Genomic DNA, 19,575 nt, shown 5'->3' with positions numbered 1-19,575 from the left:
ACGGGTTTACGATCTATGACTCTAATCCTGAAGGCCCATTGGAGTGTGTTTTAACTTTACCACATTGACTTCAGTGGGACTACTCAGCATATTCAAATGAAGCATGCCTGCGAGTGTATGCAGAATTGGAGCCTGTACATAAAAATGTCACAGCTTTGAAGTCTGATATCTCACCCCGTGCAGGACGAGAAATGGCAGCCTTCTCCTATGGGCAAGGAGACACTCTCATCTTCCCACTGGACCCACTATGCTTGGCACTGGGCTTCAAACTCATGACATTTTTATGTCTAGAAAAGCTATTTTAGGTCATCGGCTTTAATTTTTCTCTCCCTCTGAGGCTCGACTGATGGTAAAAAAGATATCTACCAGGCAGCAAGATACAACAAATATTCTCAGGGAAACATTTAGAAACCTTCAAAACATCTCTCAAATAGATTTGCTGTAATACACGTGGTATATACAGAATATATGATAGTGTGGTGGGTACAGAAGTTTGGAATGACTGGCATAACTCACTCACCATTTGTTAATAACACAACTAACCCAAACTAATGCCAGCAAAACCTTCGTACCTGCAGCTCGCCATTGTCCATTCCCTATATATAACAGTGTATATGCAGTATAGATTTCTGCTAAGCATACGTTTGTCTGGCAGTGTGGACGACATCAGTGTTTTAACATCAGCATCGGTGTCATTATCTGAACCTTGATTCTCCACAGCACTCAATATTTGTTAATTGCACCAACAATCCCCTTGATTGTCTGAAACCTCAATTATTTGATTAGATTCAATGACTCCCATCCTGAAAATAGCCTATAGAAAGTAATGAAGAATGGTACCCTTTCCCCAGTTGTTTTTTAATCACCCTGTAGAATTTAATAGAAAATGTCATCCTTGCTGTAGTAGATTTCTCAAGGATAATTCAAACAACCTGCAGCCAAATCCTCTGCTGATGTAAATTGGCAATAGCTTCACTGACTTTGGTGGGGCTATGCTGATTTCCAGAAACTGAGGATCTGGCCCAGGCAGTATAGAAAGGAACACATCCTCTGTTTAAATCCTATAGAGTTTTAGATTAATTTCTGTAGAACCTTCATAGTTTCATCCATATAACACTTTTCTGTAGGGGTCATGCCATGTAGATCATGGAGATTGTCCTTTACTGCATAAGACAGTGTCACGCAAAGACTTTTAAACTCTCTGTCTGTTACTTTGGATACGCAATCTGAAATATTGCTCACTCCTTTGAAGATCAGCAAGTGCTGTGGATGAAATCCCTGCTGGGGCTCAGAAGAATGACAAGTCCAACCTTCTGAGTTTAGGCTCTACCTTCTCGGTGTCTGCCAAGGACTCGTTAGCAGCTGCTGCGTCGCTGAGGTGCTTGTTTCAAAGGAAAGAAAAGGTGACTAGTGAAAATGAGTGCACTGATTGCAAAATGTAAAGCCCGCACAGATACCTGCCCCCAACGATGTAGGTCTATTGGATAGCTGACTCAGCTCATCAGAATGGCCTTCCGTAATGGCCGAGCCCAGAAGGGGCACCGCAGGATCTGGGTGTGATAAACAGCTCAGTCCGGCAGTCAGATTCCCAGAGACGTCAATGGGAGCTTTGTCTGCATAAGGACTAGGAGCTGTAGGACTGAACCCTAAAAGGTCAACTTTCCCTCTTGGAGTTCTAGTCATGCTTTCTGTGACCAGTAATGCATACTAAGGGGTGTTTCCATCAGTCACCTTAGCTGTGCCTTCAACACATCAGAGAAGGGCTGGATCCAAAGCCCATTGCAGTCAATAGGGATCAAAGAGCTTTAGAACAATCCCATATTGCTCTTCTTTTACAATATACACCCAGGCAGAAGGCATAGCATAGAAGTTAACACACTGATGGGATAGTTGGGTGAGCTTGGAGCTATTGGTAGTGCCACCATTAAGATGTTGTATAACCTGTGGCTATGAATGTCCTATCTGTAAAATGGGGGTGGTGATACTTGCTTAGCAGTCTGAGCATAGAAGCCGAGGAATAAATGATCCATCAGGATTTAATTCCCCTTTCATCCTCAGCTGTGGTTGATGGTGGTATCCTTGTGCTATGGAGAGCAGAGAAGGTCAGCCTCCAGAACTGTCAATCGCCCAGCTGCATGTGCACACACAGAGAGGAGCCTTTCGCTATTTTAATTTGGGTGGATTTGTTTGCATAACGCTGCAGCAAAAGATGCTGGCAAGCAGATTTCTGTGGAGCTGGGAAATATACTTCTCTTTTAGGTCTCCTTTGCAGGTTTTCTTTCACGCCAAGTCCAGTCTTCAGTCTTCCTCTAAGCGACTCAAGCTTGTTGCTGCTTGCGTCGCCCCTTGGGCTGCTGGTGTGGTCCTCTTTCTTCTGTCTTTCAAATCAGTGCTGCTGCTCCCAGAGAATTCAAATTCCCTCCTGTCTCGGGCCTGAGCAGTGGCAGGACTTTGAAGATCAAGAGCCACCCGTGTCAGCACTTGGAGCTTGTTAGAGAGAGAAAAATAATTGTTCTTCAGGGGAATTTAGATTTTAATAGTGTTACCTTTTTTGTGTGTGGTCAGATTCGTAATTGGAATCCAATAATCGCACAATAAAACACTTTGCAAGAGAAAAGAAAGAGGGAGTGTGAAGTGGATGGGCAGGGCAAGCTATTATTTATCTACTGTTTATATTACAGTAGCACCTCAGAGCCCCCAATCATGAACCGGCCCCCAGTGCACTGGGTGCTGTCCATATGCAGCACAAAACGATCATCTCTGCCCCAAACAGCTGACAGTATAAATATAAAACAATAGTGAAGGAAAGATAGAAAATCTATTGTGCTTCTCTGGATAGTTCTATAGAGTCAGAGGGATTGTTTGATAACCCCAATCCTGGAATTGTTTAACAATACCCAGTGCACTCAAACAGGTCACTCCTAAGCCCCTGCACCGCTCCAGCATGACTCTCTGCCAGGGAATGCCCAGGAGTGGGGGACCCAGGGCTGCCTAAGCTGGTCCCACCCCTTTTGGCCGCTGGAGAAGTGTAAAGGGTAGGGCTCAGCAGGGCTTTCCCAGCCTACAAACAATTTTGAGAATTCAAAAACTTTCCATTTCTGCAGCAGGTTGAAACTGGAGCTTTTTTTGTGCAAAATGAGGGAGCAAGCTGCTCCCTGCTATAGCCAATAGCCTGGAGGTCAGGGACTTACCTGCAATGTAGAAAAGCCAGGTTCATATCCCTGCTTTGCTGGGTGTGTGTAGAGAGAGAGCTGGGATCTTCATAATATGAATGAATCATTTTATTAACTTTCTAAATTGCTTCTTCCCAGTTTTCAGGGCCAGAATTTATCATTCTGTCCAGTGAACCACCAGTGACCTTACAACTGCCTGGATCCATCATGGTAAATATAATGTTTGGAATTTTGGCCTGATCTGGTGACTCTTAAATTAAATCTCCATGCTACCCTGTAAGACCTGCCTTTAATTCCCAGGCCAGTATTCCCTGTGATGGGAGTCCTATAGAGATAGCATACTGAGACCCTAAAGACAGGTGAGCACCTCACATTGCTACGTCGTGATCCCTGTTGCTGCGGTTAGAGTGAAACTGGTGGAGCTGCATCCATCAAGCCTCAGTTAGGGAAAGCCATTCTGATGCAAAACTTTGGGGAGGTGGATAGATGTCCTCTGAGATTACCCAGCACATCATGTACACTATGCTGCCTATGCTAAAGCAGTGAACACCTGTAGTGTACTTCCCAGACAAAAAACTTCATTAAGCTGGAGCTAAAGCTGAGAGTGCATAGCAGGGATGTTGTGGTAAAAATCCTGACAGGAATATCCGTGTTATGAAATAAACAAGTACTGGAAACCCAGGACCTAAAGTCCAACTTGAAAGAACCCCAGACGCTGTCTGGAAATGGTTGGTTGTGTGCCTGGGGACTCCATACATTTTTGAAAAGTTTGCAATGCTTGTGACATGACTAGGCAGCAGCAGGCCTTGCAACTGATTCCTGTTGGCTGGCCATGGGACCAGGAGACCCAGAGACCAGGAATCCAGCAGGTGTTTCTGCATGAACACGGCACTCATTCTCAACTCTCTGGTTTGTGTTTTCAGACTAAAAAAGGGAAATCCTATTTGTCTCAAAGGGACCTCAATGTGATTCTGCTCAACGGGCAGTGCCTCAAGGTGAAATGTGACATCAAATCGAAGGCGAGAGATGTCTTCAATACAGCCATGGCCTACGCGAACCTGGTGGAACATTTCTACTTCGGCTTAGCTTACCTGAAAGGTACATGGCCATGTCTAGTGGCTGCACAGTGGCTCATGACTATAGGAGTCATGCTAGTCTATACTGATGAATGTGAGTGGAGACTTTTGAGATCCTCAGGTGGAAGGCATTTTAGAAGTTCAGTTTCAAACAGGATTAAGCCCCTCTGGTGTAAACCGTGTCCACTGCAGGAGTGTGCACCAGTGGAGCTACGCGATCTCAGTGTAGATAAGGCCTTAGACCCAGACTTATCCTGAGGTAGGGCAGAGCCATGTTGCCTCATCAGGAGTTCCAGGAAGCTCTGTGCTTCAGGCAGGCCACATGCCTCCAAAAGCTTCCTTGTCTGGTGGGGAAGTGCAGTCTCAGCTACTCCCCTTAAAAAGCCCACCCCTGGCCCTTTGGAGTGGCTAGCACCCACGAAGAGCTGGTGGGGAGCAGTCCTTGTACTCAGAGCACAAGGATTGTGTGAAGTGTCAGGGTCTCTTTATGCCCTCCCCACTTCTTGAGTGTCAACAAAGGGCCTAGTCAAACATCTGGCTAGCTGTACAGGGAGTTATCCTGGGTATTTCCAGGGTAGAATAAGCCATGAATAACCATCATGGAGGGCAGGGTGGTCTGTGACTCTCTGAGCCCTTCCTGGCAATCTGCTGAAGGGGTGGATGAAAAGCAGTGGAATTCTGCTCTATCAGATGGTCTCCTTCTGCTTCGCTCATCACGGAACCTCAAATTCTCATTGATTATCATACGCATTGTGAAGACAGTGGTCACTTTGGATGGGCTATTACCAGCAAGAGAGTGAGTTTGTTTGTGGGAGGGCGGAGGGTGAGAAAACCTGGATTTGTGCTGGAAATGGCCCAACTTGATGATCACTTTAGATAAGCTATTACCAGCAGGAGAGTGGGGTGGGAGGAGGTATTGTTTCATGGTGTCTGTGTATATAATGTCTTCTGCGATTTCCACAGTATGCATCCAATGAAGTGAGCTGTAGCTCACGAAAGCTCATGCTCAAATAAATTGGTTAGTCTCTAAGGTGCCACAAGTCCTCCTTTTCATTTCAGGTAAAGAGTTTTTCTTTTTGGACGACGAGACTAAACTCTACAAAGTAGCCCCAGAAGGTTGGAACGACCAACCCAAGAAGAAAACCTTCATCATTAACTTCACGCTCTTTCTGAGGATAAAATTCTTTGTCAACCACTTTAACATCATCCAGTAAGTGCCAGGGTTCTGTCGGCAGCCAAAGAGGAAGGTGGCATTTAATATTGGGTTCGAAGCTCTTGTGACATTCCCAGTCTCTCTTGTTTTTTAGACATGGTCTGACAAGGCATCAGTTTTACCTGCAGCTTCGTAAAGATATTCTGGAGGAGCGGCTGTATTGCAATGACGAGACCTCCCTGCAGTTAGGTGCTTTAGCCTTGCAGGCAGAACTTGGAAATTATGCTCCCGAGGTATGGTAAATAATACACCTCTTCTCAGAGGTGTCCGCCATCAGCCTGTGTGGTTTTCCCCATCACTTACAGTTAAAATGCAAGTTAAATGGCACCTTGACTTCAGTTCTGCTGGCATTTCTCAATAGAGTGAGTGAACCCCAAAGGATTCACATTTCAAGTTCAGATTAGTTGTCCCTAAAGTTTGCCTGACTATGCAGCACTCATGAATCTGCCAAGCTTGGCTGGAAATCTTGGAGACTGGTCCTTCTTGGGAGATTCCTGGTACTTCCTGCTCGCATGGTAAGGCCAGAAATCCCAGAAGATCTCCAGAGTAATTCCAGCCATGGATACAACTCAGAAGCGCAGAAGGGGTTTGCAGAGATGAAAAAATAAGGAAGAGGTTGAAATTGAACATTTGAGCCCCTCCTAAATGTTGCCATTTGGGCTGGGTTGTAGGAAGAGTCAAAGGTACAGGGATGTCAGTGAAGATATTTCTGAACTAGTTGTCCAATCCCTGGGTGTAAAAATTGATGTTTTTTTCATATCAAAAGAGCAGATGTTTAAGTCCAGGGCCAGATCTCCAACTGGTGTGGCTCCATCACCTGAAGTGAAATTACATTGATTCATACCATCTGAGGATCTGGCTCTCAGTCTCTGTTGTTGTTTTCCTTAATCTAATATAAAAGTCAAGAAAGAACAGAAATAAAGTACCGTGATAGGGATCTCACTGGGAGTGTTGTCCTCCTCTCTAACAGCTGCAGCAACTCAGAGAACAGAATGGCTGCTGTCTCTGGCCACAGGCAGTTTTAGAATTTAAAGGTGCAGTACACAGGGAACAGAGGCACTACACATTGCTATGTACACTCGACAATATAGATAGAGTTTCCAGACTACAGTGTAGGCTATATTCTGCATTGCCTTGTGCAGTTGTCTTGGGGAAGGAAAGGGAGAAGAAGGGCAGGGGACATCTCTTCCTCCCTCTCCCAAGAACACCTGCACAGGAGCCAGACAGAATGGGGCTAGTTTCCTGAAAGCATTTTGGGGGCCAGCTGACACAGAACTAATGGTGCTCCAAGAGCAATGTAAGCCAGAGCCTCTCGCCTCATGAACCAGTTAGTACCCAGAGGCAGACATGCGGGGGAGAGATGCTACACACTTGTGCAGTGGATGTGAGAAGCCGTGCTCCTCACACTCCCCTGAGGCAGTCTCCTTGCGTCTGCCCGCTATGGCTCTGCATGCCGTCCCTCCCGGCACGCCTCCAACAGCAAAAGCCAGAATGGGGCCCCACGCCATGTGTGATGTTGCACGCTGGAGATCGCTGCACCTTCCCTTCGACAGCTCTTCCGCTTTTGCGTGAACTGCATTTTCAGCCCTGTCTACGGCGCCTTGGGAACTAACCTTTCCCCCTCTCGTTTCTCTGTTTCCCTCCTGAAGATGCATGGGAAGAACTATTTTCGCGTTGAAGACTACGTTCCCGTGAGCCGGATAGAGAAAATGACCCTGGCGTGCATACAGCGAGAACTCGCCAAGCTGCACCGCATGAACCACTCCCTCTTTGAAGATGAAGCCGAGCTGGAATTTTTAAGGGTATCCTCCAATGCATCCAACTTTATTTATTTATTTTGCAGAAGGGCCCTGTCTCTTACTCCTCGGGCTGTCGTTTCCCTGTCGCCGGTCTGATACACCATCAGAAAGGTGGCAGAACATCTGTGCAAGCTGAGAGTACGTATCGGCAGGTTAGGGATAGAAATCCTTTCAAAGACATTGGAGTTAGCAAAGCAACCATGGAAAAATCAGGACATTCAGAGTTATGGATAAACTGACAAGACACCTAAAGGCTGATTGCGGTTACTCTGTTGCTATGCACTCCAACTTTTCTCCTGCCTTAAGTGCGAGTGACGTGGCGCGGAACAGGGGGTGGAGAGGAGCGAGCAGCGGATGGGGCCTCAGGGAAAGAGGCTGAGTGGGGATGGGGCCTCAGGAGGAGCATGGGCGGGGCCTTAGAAGGGAGCAAAGACTGGGTGGGGCCTCAGGGGGAGGGGTGGAGTGGGGGTGGGACTACGTCCAGGTCTGGTGGCCCCCGCACTTCTAGGGAGCTTCTGGTGCTTCTGCCTGGCAACCATAATGGGCCCCTTCCGAGTGTGGGCCATTGGTGCCATTGTAAACCCAGTACTGCCTCAGAACCTCCTTTTTCAATGTATCTGGTACAACTAGATCCATCTTGTACCTGTATCCATCATATGCTAGTTTCTCCCATCTCCTATACAATATTTCATCTCCAAGCTTTCCCATTGTGGCCAGAAAGCTTTCACTGTGGTAGTGTGAGGGAATGCTACTCTCCAGGGTTACTGCATTTGCCAGTTGATTTTCCAATCACAGACTCTCCTGATAGCAGGATCCTCTCTTTGGGAAAATTTTAGTTGCTCTGGGGTCCATTCCTGCAACCCCCTCCCCATTGTTGCAGTGAATGAACTCTCTGTTCGACCTTGTATTTAGCTGTGACACTCTGGGTACCGTTCCCAGACCTGGAGAAGAGCCCCTGTGTAGCTCGAAAGCTTGTCTCTCTCATCAACAGAAGTTGGTCCAATAAAAGATATTACCTGACCCACCTTGTCTCTCTGATATCCTGGGACCAACATGGCTACAACACCACTGTTTGTCTAGGTGTGAGTTATCTGTGTCTGTGTGTGATTTTTAACTTGTCTTCTCCCTCCCCTTACATCTGAAAGATCTGAGATCAGAGCTTCTCTGAACATTAGCCATTTTCCTGCAGTGACACATGCCTTTATTTATATAATCAGTTCAGCTGAATTGCTACTTAATTGTGTTAGTTTATTGTCTAACACTGTCACTGGAATTGATTAGATGGGCTGATTTCGCTCTCTCTTCTGCCACTCCATTCCATGTGGAACGTAGGGCCTTCACTGCTGCCTTCCATCTTTGCAGGTCTCCTACAGCCGTCTTAGCATCTTCTCATGTCATTTTGATAGGTTTCAGTTCTGCTTCTACTGTGTCTTTCCATATTATCCTTGGTCTACCTCGTTCCCTCTTGCCCTGAGAGTTCCAGTCCAACACGTCTCGTTATGTTATTCGGTCTTTCCTCCCTGTGTGTCCAAGCCATCTCAATTTTCGTTCCATAATTTCCTGGCTGATTGGCTTCTGTTTCGTTGTCCTTCAGAGTTCTTCATTTGTGATTTTTTTCATCTGATACTGAGGATTTATCTGAGGCAGCTGTTTATGAGAACTTGGAGTATAGATAGCAAGGTCTTAATAAGTCTCCAAGTTTCTGCACAATATCATAAGACCGATTTTAAAATGGTGTTAAATCTTCAAAGTTTAGTTTGGAGGGCAAGATTTCTGTTTCTCTAGGTCAGCTTTAGAGTTACAAAGGCATGTCTGGCTTTCGCTGTTTTGGCTTTATGTCTTCATCTGTTCCACCTGTTGTACTTACAGTGCTGCCAAGATACATGAACTATGAGACCTCTTCTCCATTAGCTGCAGAAAGTATTCCGGATGTTTCATGTTGTTTGTTGATTCTCATAGTATTAGTTTTCTTGGTGATATTTAATGGCCATCCCATCATGCATAGCAAACCCAATGAAAAAAAGTAGCTCTGTTAGTTTGTGTTTCAATGACTACATCTGTATAAAGTGTCACCAACATGCCATACACATGAGAAAGTTAGTGCATAAAGCGAGGACATGCAAATTCTTCCTCCAAATATGAAACGGGATTTAAAGACTAAGGCCAAGATTTGGCTATAGGTTTTGAAGGCCTCAGATTTTGGGTGCCCAGCTCAATCCACTGTAAAGGGTCCTGATTCTCAGAGGACAGACGCTGAGCACGATCTGAAAACCAGGCCCCTTTAAAGTGACTCATTTTTGGTCTCCCAAAATCTTTTGAGAAGCTTGGGCTAAGAGGCTGGATTGGCCTGCCGGAGAATGAACTAGATCACAAGTTCTCAGCATTGCTTTGGCCTGCAACTCACAAAATGGATGAAAAAATCACCCTGTGGCTTGCCATATCCCACCAGCCCTTTGGAAGGGGTTGTGAGATTTGGGTCACAGGATGATTATTGAACATGTTGTGGCAGGGTGAGGAGGTGTAGAGATGTTAGGGGGAGGGCTTGTAGAATAAGAGGACAATTGGGTGCTTCTCCCACTCTACTCCAGCCTGCATACCTAGCTCCAGGGCAGGGACAGTGCTGGTCCCCCCGGCTGCAGTGCTGGCTCCTTGAAGCACTGCTCCCATTCCCCTGGAGCTGAGCCTTGTGCAGGAAGGGCATGGATCTGAACAACTGCTCTGGAATTTGGTGGAGTCCTGGTGGGAACCAAATTTCTCTTTCCAAAGCTGCTGTCAGGCTTGGCCTGCACTTTAATTACAATTTAGCGAGCCCCAGAGCTGAAGCTTCCTGGTGAGTCAGTAGCTTGTAATGTATATTTTTTTTTAAAAAAGAAAGAAGAACTGTGGCAGTAGCTCTGAGTGAGATTATGGAAGGCAGAGAGCTGTTTTTTCCTTGATGCTAAGATTTCCAGAGGTTCTTTATGATGCATAAAACAAATCCCACAAGCACATAGTGCCCGGGCAGCCTTGACTCCTGATACCCATCTCTTAGCAGTTTTAGCACTATCAGTGTGTTGCTGCATTTTGTATCTTGGTTTGATCAGGGGAACAAAGACCTGGAGAAGAAGGTGGGAAGGAACAAAACTGAATGTTTGTGGAGCGGCATTAACCCCCAAGCAGACTTCTGCTCAGGAATCTGCACTGTGTCTAAATAGCAGTGATACTGAGCACATGCATCCATTGTAATTGTCAGAGCACTGTGCAGACAAGTAACGAGTCCTCACAGCCTCCTCTGTGAGGCAGGAGATGAAGGGTTATGGCCATTTTATAGATGAGAAACTGAGGCAGGGAGAGGTGACATAACATCCCCTAGATCAGATGGTGAGTCAGTGGGAGAGCTGGGACAAGAATTTTGAATGGGTTTCCAAGACTTAAAGAGAGTGGAGCACACAGGGGAGTCACTGCTCCCTATCTCCACTGCTCATCATCTGCCTTGGTTCCCCTTGGATTTGCTGCTTTCTGCTCACGTCCTTGGATCGCAGCACTGGGCTCTGTGTGATATTTAGCATGGATTGCACATAACGCCGAGTAAGTTCACCCCTCTCCCTCTCTGAAAAGGTGACTCAGCAACTCCCGGAGTATGGGGTGCTGTTCCATCGGGTGTCCCAAGAGAAGAAGGCAGCCGGAGGGGACACTGTCCTGGGAATCTGTGCCAAGGGCATCATTGTGTACGAGATGAAAAACCACACCAGAACTGCCAGTTTAAGATTTCAATGGAGGGAAATGGAGAGGATTTCAGCTCATGTGAGTGTGATCCCAATGAACCCTTACCCGTCCACACTGGGTTACTCCCCTCGGTCTGTTCCTTTGGTAAATACAAACATCTACTTCAGAGCCATGCTCAGAATCATTAGGCACAAGACATGCCCATTTTTGACCCAGTTCAAAAAACATTGGGATCCAGCTGTGGGGTGCTGAGCATCCCAATGCTTAGTGATGGTTGGATCTTGAGGTCTAACCCACTTCTAGGAGCTGATGTTCACCCCCTGTAGGACTGCGTAACCTAGACCTGAGGAACATTATTTGTGTAAAACCTTTTTTGGACAAAAATGCAAATTGAAGTCAACCAAAACAGTTCACAAATTTAAGCTGATTTCAGTTGGGGAAGGGAGGAAAGGTTTTTTGGTGGGGAAATGTCAGAATTTTTTGTTTTGAAATTTCCCCCAGTTTTCATAGATTCCAAGGCCAGATCTTGGAGAAAAATATCCTCTAAAACCATGTGTTAACATGTGTTAACACCCCCCCAACCCCAGAAATGAAACAAAATATTTCATTTGACCCCAAATTAATTTTTTTTATTTTTTTAATTCACTTTTTACTTTTTTGATTCAGCCACCAAACTGAACAATCAGCTAGTCACATGGCTCCAGCATAGCCCTCAGTGTGGGCCATAGCAGAGGGATTCTATCAGACAGCTGGTAGCCTGCTGCTCTAACCCATATCCATTTCTCCCTCCCCTCTCCTCTCCTCCCTCTCTGCCTTTCTCTTTTTTTGATCCCTCTGCTACTGTATTGGGTCACTGTGGCAATTGTCCCTTCCTCTCCCAGATCCCTCTTTGCCCCCTGCCTCTCTATACACTGATGTGCTATGAACAGTGTTATGGGACTGCAGTACCACACCCCACCCTGCCATGGCATTCTGACATTAGAAGTGTATCAGCCAATCACCACACAGTCATCCGCTCCCTTCCCACCACTAGCCTGCTTGCCCCTTTAATGCATTTGCAGTCTGCAGTCCGACTGGCTAAAATGTCATTATTCTTAGGTCCAAGTTTTCTGATGGCGACTGATCCTGCTGCCACTGAAGTCCATGTCAGAAACCCCACTGATTTCAGTGGATGTGAGGATAGGACCCAAATGCAAATGAGTGACACCCCACTCACCCATATCAGAGTTGTGGAAGGAGTTCATTGCACTTTCAGAGCATACACCCAGGGCAGATATATGCCTGGACAAACTAATATGATTCTATTGGCAAGCCTTGCATTCCTCCGGGAAATGTCCTGGGTGGAATATAAAGTGAAAGGTGCATTTTTATTTCCTTTAGAGAAAAAAGTTCACGATTGAAAGCAACTTCAGTGGCAAAAAGCACACGTTCGTCACCGACACGGCAAAGACTTGCAAATATATACTGGACCTCTGCTCTGCCCAGCACAAATTTAATGCCCAGATGCATTCCAGGCAGCTTCAGCAAGCTTCCTCCGGTGAGTGCCATAGATACTGTCCGTCACACGGGGAATAGGCGAGGGCAGGTTTGGTAAGGAATGGAGGAAGCTCAAGGAGAGGAGCGATGCTGGTTGGGTAAGGCACTGAGCTGGGAATCAGATCTGGGTTTGCCATTTGGCTCCACCACAAACTTCCCATGGGCCTTGTGCAATCAGTTCATCTCACTCTGACTCAACTGTCCCTCTGTAATGTTTCCTGACCTCACAGGGGTTGGGAGTCTGTGAGGCTGAATTAACACTGGGAGGTGCTCTGGTGACGTGTGCCAAAAAACTTGGTTGGTATGAAATAAGCTTTATTATACTTAGCTGCAGGAACTGTGCTGGGAATTTTGAGGACAACAGATCAGATCTAGCCCTGGTGCAAGCAGAGACATGTTCCATTGCAGTCAATGGCTATTGTGCCTACTTGGCAAGGGCTGAATTTAGTCCATTAGGAGTTTTTGCCTGAGTGAGGACCAAAAGTGAGGTTTACTTGGTCCTGTCTCAGCGCAGGGGGCTGGACTTGATGACTTCTCAGGTCCCTTACTGCCTGACATTTCTATGATGTTATGATTATTATATAGCCCTCTGCATCCACAGCTCTCAAAGTATTCTGCAGAGGTGGGTAAATGTAATATATATGGGGAAACTGAGGCAGAGGTGAGAGGGAAATAACTTGGCCAAAGTTTCACATACCTCTGTTGATGTCAATGGAGCTACACTGATTCACACCAACTGAGGATCTGGCCCACTGACTTCAATGAAGTTATGCTAATTTCTGCCAGCTGCAGATTTGGCCCTGTGAGTCAGTGGCAGAGCCCTGACTCTCATACAAGTGTGCTAGCCATTAGGTCAGACTGCCCCTCTCTCAAGTGGAAGTGTTGCATGCCGGGCAATGAGGTTATATCACGGGCACAGAATGGTTAATATTTCCAAAATTCTTTCATAGGAGACAAAGTTCTTGTACAATTTAATTAACAGGAAATCACTCTGCAGAGAAGTCAGAAAGTAGCAGAAAGGAGGCTTATGTCTAGGTCCCTACAAAATTCACGGCCATGAAAAACACATCACAGACTGTGAAATCTGGTCGTCCCCGTGAAATTTGGTCTTTTGTGTGCTTTTACCCTATACTATGCAGATTTCATGGGGGGAGGGGGAGAGGAGACCAGTGTTTCTCAAATTGGGGGTCCTGACTCAAAAAGGAGTTGCGGGGTCTGTGTGTGTGTCACAGGGTTATTTTAGGGGTGTTATGGTATTGCCATCCTTATTTCTGTGCAGCCTTCAGAGCTGGGTGGCTGGAGAGCGGCAGCTGTTGGCCGGGTACCCAGCTCTGCAGGCAGCGCCTCGCCAGCAGCAGCACAGAAGTAAGGGTAGCAGCGCCGCAACCCCCCCGACAATATTCTTCTAACCCCCCCACAACTCCTTTTTGCATCAGGACCCCTACAATTACAACACTGTGAAATTTCAGATCTAGATAGCTGAAATCATGACATTTGCTATTTTTTAAATCCTATGGCTGTGAAATTGACCAAAATGGACCATGAATTTGGTAGGGCCCTACTTATGTCCATGGAACCCCCTGTGTTGTTGGGGTTCATTTTACTTCTGATTTAACACCGGAGAGCTGTGATCAGTCTACAAATGAGACCTGAAATTGCACCATCAGGCTTGCTGAGCAACAATATTCTGTAATGAAAATGATTACATTCAAAATATGAGGGAGTAAAATTAATTAGGAGGCAGAAAAATTATAATGCAAGCCCTGATTACAAGCATTTAAAATCGCAGACTGTTCAGTCTTGTGCAAGCCATTAGCCTGATGGGCTGGGGCAGCAGATCCTGAGTGCAGAGTTAGCTCGTCCTTGTGGGTCCTCCTGGATGGGATTGGTTCCTTGAAGGTAGGTGGCAGTGACCCTTGTTCAGAATTAGACTCTCTTTGCAACCCAGTGCAGGTCTTTCCCCAGCAAGGCAGAATCCCTTCCACGCGAGTGGCTAGGAGAGCTCCCCTTTTACTGTTGTCTGGCTCAGATGCATCTGCCACATTTTCTGCAGATCTTAATGCAGCTCCCCACTCAGCTATTGCTATGGCAACTCTCAGACTTTGCTGAGAAGACGGACAGTTAACCCTTTCAACGCCTCTTAACAAATGCCTCTGATCAAACACACTGAGGAAACGGGCAGCCTAGGTGTAATGAAACTAAAAAGCAACATTCCAGAGGGCTACAAAAATGTCTAGTGGGGAGAGGCACTGGAGATCAGGGTCAAACGGGAGGAAGTGGGGAATGTGCAGCCATATTGATTTCCAGCCCTCCGACTTGCAATCCGCATCGTCATGGCAGCAGGGATTCTGTTGTACTTCTAGGTATGTCCTTAACTATCAGCTGCCCCCAAGTCCCCTTTAAGGGGTATTCCAGCCCACTGAGAGAGAACCTGAATAAATTAATATTGACTCGTCAGCTTTAACTTTCGTTGGGCCTGGAGGCGGGGATGTAAATAGATTAATAGAATTCCCAGGCAGAGGCACCACTGGGACCATCTGGTCTGACCTCCTGCCTAACACAGGCCAAAGAACTGTCCCATAATAATTCCTAGCTCAGCGCTTTTAGGAAAAAACATCCAGTCTTGATTTAATAATTGCCAGTGATGGAGAATCCACTGCAATCCTTGGTAAGTTGTTCCAATGGTTAATGAACCTCACTGTTAAAAATTGACACCGGATTTCCAGGCTGAATTTGTGTAACTTCAGCTTCCAGCCATTGGAGTGTGTCAGACCTTTCTCTGTTAAATTGGAGAGCTCATTATCCAATGGTTGTTCCCCATGTAGATACTTAGACCATGATCATCTCTTTATTAAGTCTATCACTATAATAAGGAACGTTTTCTAATCTTTCAGTCATTCTTATGACTCTTCTCCGACCCCTCTCCAGTGCTGCTGATCCTTTATTGCTGCCCCCAAATCTGGCTATCAACAAGGAATTGGTGGTTTCTCTTAGAGGTGTGAAGTTAGATGTCGTTCACTGCCACCAAAATAGTCCCTTCTTCACCAGTACAGAGTGTGCAGGTGCTGAGGACCCACTCCCTGATCCCTCTCTGATGTCGTGGGAGCATATCTCCTCAGATACACATGTGTTGGGCTGGTGGCCCATGACACAGGTGAGCATCAGCTGATCACAGCTGCTCCAGACCTCTGCAGACAGAACCTTCCAGTTCCATTGACAGATTTGTTAAATGTACATTTCAGAAATGCATTCAGGTTTAATGGGGCTGCACACTGCATCTTCCTTGGTGGAGACTGAATTTGCAGAAAAGTTCACATGAATGAAAGCCAAATCCAAATGAAAAACACAATACCTCCTATGATATAATAGAAAATGCTTGAAAACCCTTTCTCACACTCCAGCTTCTTGATAGGTTTAGGAATATCAGAACAACTATAGATAATGTCAGGCTTTTTGTAAGGCTGGCATGTTGAAAAGGCTAGACAGAAAGCAGTTCTGAACATAAAAGGCTGGAAGAAAGTCAGTGGATTTATCTTTTTCTTGTTTGCCCTTCTCCCTCAGAGGACAACAAGTTTATGGAAATAGTCAAATCAAATTCTGCTTATGCAACTCAGCACGAACATCTTGCCCTGATTCAGAGACTGTCCTGCTCAGAAAATGTCCTGTACGGGGCCAACCTGGAGCACATGTCTGCTGGGATGATGAGCAAGTCTTGCGATAACCTCAGTGTGGAAACCAACAATGGGATCGGGGACAAAAGCAATCTAGGCAGGTGAGTTTAAATTGGCTTTTTCCTCTGAATGGGACTAAAAAGCAGATGTTGGCTCAACAACCGGGCTTGTGATTATTACCTAAAACCTTTGTCTGACAGGGTCAGATTCTAGAACCCTGCATGGAGGTGCAGTGTTACTTTTGCTGATTTACTCCGATGTCAGACCAGGAGGGTCCTATTAGCTCCAATCTTGGAGCATATAAAGGTTTGAAAATCTCTGAGCCAGAGGGGACTAGCGGTAGACACAGAAGAGGTCCTGTAGTGAGAAACCCTAGAAAGCAGCCAAATTTAGGAGAAAGCTTAGGTTGAGGTTTATATTTTATTGTTAAGTTAATAAAGGCAAAGAGAGAGGTCTCATGTGTGCGTATTCTATATAGAGTATGGTGGGAACTCTGCCAATACGATAGCCTGGACTTGTGTGGTTAAAGTTACTTGGCCTTTCCTGTAGTGTCATACAACCCCACTTCGCAATATGCTTCCACCAAAGTGCATCCTCTCCCTTCAGATGTTAACTTGTGAGGCATTCCACCTAAAGTGATGACCCACTGCCTTGCTCCTGTGCTGTCCTCTTCTCTACCAGCTTGTGCCCTGGGCAGGGGACTTATTTGTTTAGCACTAGTTTCCTGCTCTACATCACATGGTCTAGTCATAATAACAATGTCCCTAGGCTTTGCTGCCATTTGGGCTGAAATTAACTATTTTGTTTCAGGTCACTGCAGACTTGTTTCAGGCCCCTTATTTCAGAGCTAGCCTGTGCCCTTTGTTAATATTTGTATTGTGTTCACGCCCAAAGGCCACACCCATCAGGATGGGTTTCTATTGGGTTAGGTGCTGTACATACACAGAGGAAGACAAAGAGAGAACAATCTAACAAGTAAGAACTTGAGTCAGAACTGGTGTCACGTTTGTTTCCAGACACAAAAAGCAACCCATTTACTTTCAGACTGAATGCCTTTCATTTTGGATTAAGGGAAACAATGAAAAAAAGAGAGAACAAAAGTGAAGTCTTCATGAGAAAGCACAGTGTGTGTGTGTCTCCTCTGTGACAGGTAGCATTTGGCCGGAATGAACAAGGGCAGGGTGTTTAGTCTGGGGACGAGAAGGCGGAGTGGGGACATAACAGTCTTCAAATACATAAAATGTTGTTATAAAGAGGAGCGTAAATTGTTATTTTAATTGTTCTCCTGATCCACTGAGGACAGGACAAGAAGCAATGGGCTTAAATTGCAAGGGAGGTTTAGTTCGGACCTCAGGAAAAACTTCTTAACTGTCAAGTAGTTAAGCTCTGAAATAAAATACCTAGGGAGGTTGTGGAATCTCTGTCATTAGAGGTTTTTAAGAACAGGTCAGAGAAATACCTGTCAGCATTGGTCAAGATAATACTTAGTCCTGCCTCAGTGCTGGGGACTCAGTCCCTTCCCGTCCTTCTATGATTCTATATTTAAAGGTGCAGTACATAGAAAACAGAATGAGAACTTCTCCTTTCATTGACATTACTACATGCACCAGTGTGTGGGTGGTTGCTGTAGCTGCACAAGGCTCCTGAGGCCTTTAAGAGATTTGAATGCCATCTGAAGTGCTATGAAGTAGAACAAAGCCTAGAAGAGAGAGGATCACTATAGAGCCCCCCATTCCAGGGTAACAGAGTCCCACCAGACAAACTGTCTGTATGCTGTTTCAGGCAGTCTTCCATTCTGACTTGAGGTTCGGTATCACTTTCCCAGTGGCTGGTAAGGGAACCCAGGCCTGCCTGTTACTAAGGGTTCCAGCCCAGGGACCATATATGTAGCAATCCAGGTCTCAGACCCTGTTGCTGTTTCCCCAGACCCCTTCTACCGCAACTGTCTATCTCCTTGCCTATCTCTGGGAGCTTCCTCTGCTCCCCTTCTTGGCCTTTCGCAGGACCCCCCAGTCCAGGGCAGGACCCCAGGGTGTACTCTCCCCTGGATCTTCTTCTTGTCCCTGGCCAGTTCCCTTTCCATCTAGGGAGTGACTGCAGATCTCCTTCCTGCTCTCACTTCCTGGCTTTACACTCCTAGCCCAGCTCCTCCCCGGGCTGGGCTTTACCTGCCATTCATGCTTAGCAATTCCTGGTTCCCCTCCAGGTGCAGCATCCAAGGTTAACTGGCTGCTTCGGGCCAACATAAACCCGCTCAGGGCTTGTGTGGGGTGGACACCCCATAGCAGTCCTTTAATGAGCAGTTGAGTAGTGGATATCAATTGAAAGCTAATGCCAGCCAGACTAAGCCCAGCCTTCTCTGATAAGGAGATCTAGTGGCCTGAGCATATGTCCGGAGCCAGGAATTTCTCTGTTCCCATCTTGGCTCTGACCTGCTTTGGAAAGTTTTTTGAAGATGGAGAGTGCTGTTGTCTATTTGTTACATTAATGTCAGTCTTCTTTGTTGCTTCTAGCTCTTACTCTGGATTGTCCCAGTCAGAAGTACACATTAGTTTGAATGAAAAACAACGGAGCTATGATTATCTCTCTATCCATTCAACTCCGAATACAGCCAGCAGTGAGTATGCTAGATTGTGATGCACTCGGAGTTCAGCAGTGATCTGAAAAGGAAACATAACAACTGGCACCATGGGGCTCAAGGTTCATCGCATCTCAATGATAGCAGATCAGATGTACTCACTTTACAATGTAAAAGATCGTTGTTCTCACGCCCAGGCCTGCAAATTAACCCTGGGCTCCGCGACTCAAGCTGGGTTCTTTATTTCCCCTTCATTGACACTAGTAATAAGGGCCCAGCAGACCAAGCTATTCTTCCAGTGATGCCCCATTGTCTTCAATGAGGTTGCTTAGCTGTATCTAAAGGCCTGACATGAGGAGGCACAGGTGTTAGTGAGAGCGGAATTTGGCCTTCCAATGGAAATATAACAACATTTCTGTAGTTGATGCATGAGATGGCAGAGAACGCAGCTCCCCCTTCTATGCCTGTGCTGGCAGTGCAGGAGTAAAAAGCCGTAGAAACCGATGTTAGACACTGAAATCAGCAGCTCTGACTCTCAGACATGCCAGGGCAGATCTGATGAAGACGAAGCTGTCATTTTTACACAGCCCCTTTTCAGAGCAGAGCCACATTTTCAATGTCCACATTGCAGTAAGTGACGTGGTACAACAGGTGACTCCAACCAAAAAGCCATTGCCACAACTGGTGCTGTTTGGATCCCATGACAGCACCGGCCTCCTCAGCCAGCAGGAAGGGCATGGAGATGAAGGCCCCGATTTGAGAAAGCGCTTTGGCGTTTCTGCACTCAGCATGGCAATGCCTAACTAATTTAGAAGCCGACATCT

General features: G+C 46.2%; 1 protein-coding gene across 1 annotated transcript in view; it reads left to right on the top strand.

Moving 5' to 3' along the window:
- The window catches only part of FRMPD2 (FERM and PDZ domain containing 2), a 129,956-nt gene that overhangs the window by 43,567 nt on the left and 66,814 nt on the right, over positions 1–19,575 (top strand). The window contains exons 9-18 of the mRNA XM_043551851.1: positions 1,253–1,403; positions 3,312–3,383; positions 4,097–4,271; positions 5,309–5,459; positions 5,557–5,695; positions 7,112–7,264; positions 10,859–11,044; positions 12,347–12,503; positions 16,064–16,274; positions 18,687–18,790. Coding sequence (XP_043407786.1) covers positions 1,253–1,403; positions 3,312–3,383; positions 4,097–4,271; positions 5,309–5,459; positions 5,557–5,695; positions 7,112–7,264; positions 10,859–11,044; positions 12,347–12,503; positions 16,064–16,274; positions 18,687–18,790 — 1,499 coding nt within the window. The remainder of the gene's footprint in view (positions 1–1,252; positions 1,404–3,311; positions 3,384–4,096; positions 4,272–5,308; positions 5,460–5,556; positions 5,696–7,111; positions 7,265–10,858; positions 11,045–12,346; positions 12,504–16,063; positions 16,275–18,686; positions 18,791–19,575) is intronic.

The sequence above is a fragment of the Chelonia mydas genome, chromosome 7, assembly GCF_015237465.2.
Source record: "Chelonia mydas isolate rCheMyd1 chromosome 7, rCheMyd1.pri.v2, whole genome shotgun sequence".
Taxonomy (NCBI): domain Eukaryota; kingdom Metazoa; phylum Chordata; order Testudines; family Cheloniidae; genus Chelonia; species Chelonia mydas.
The sequence above is the reverse complement of the archived record's forward strand: the minus strand, read 5'-3'. Positions and strand labels throughout refer to the sequence as shown.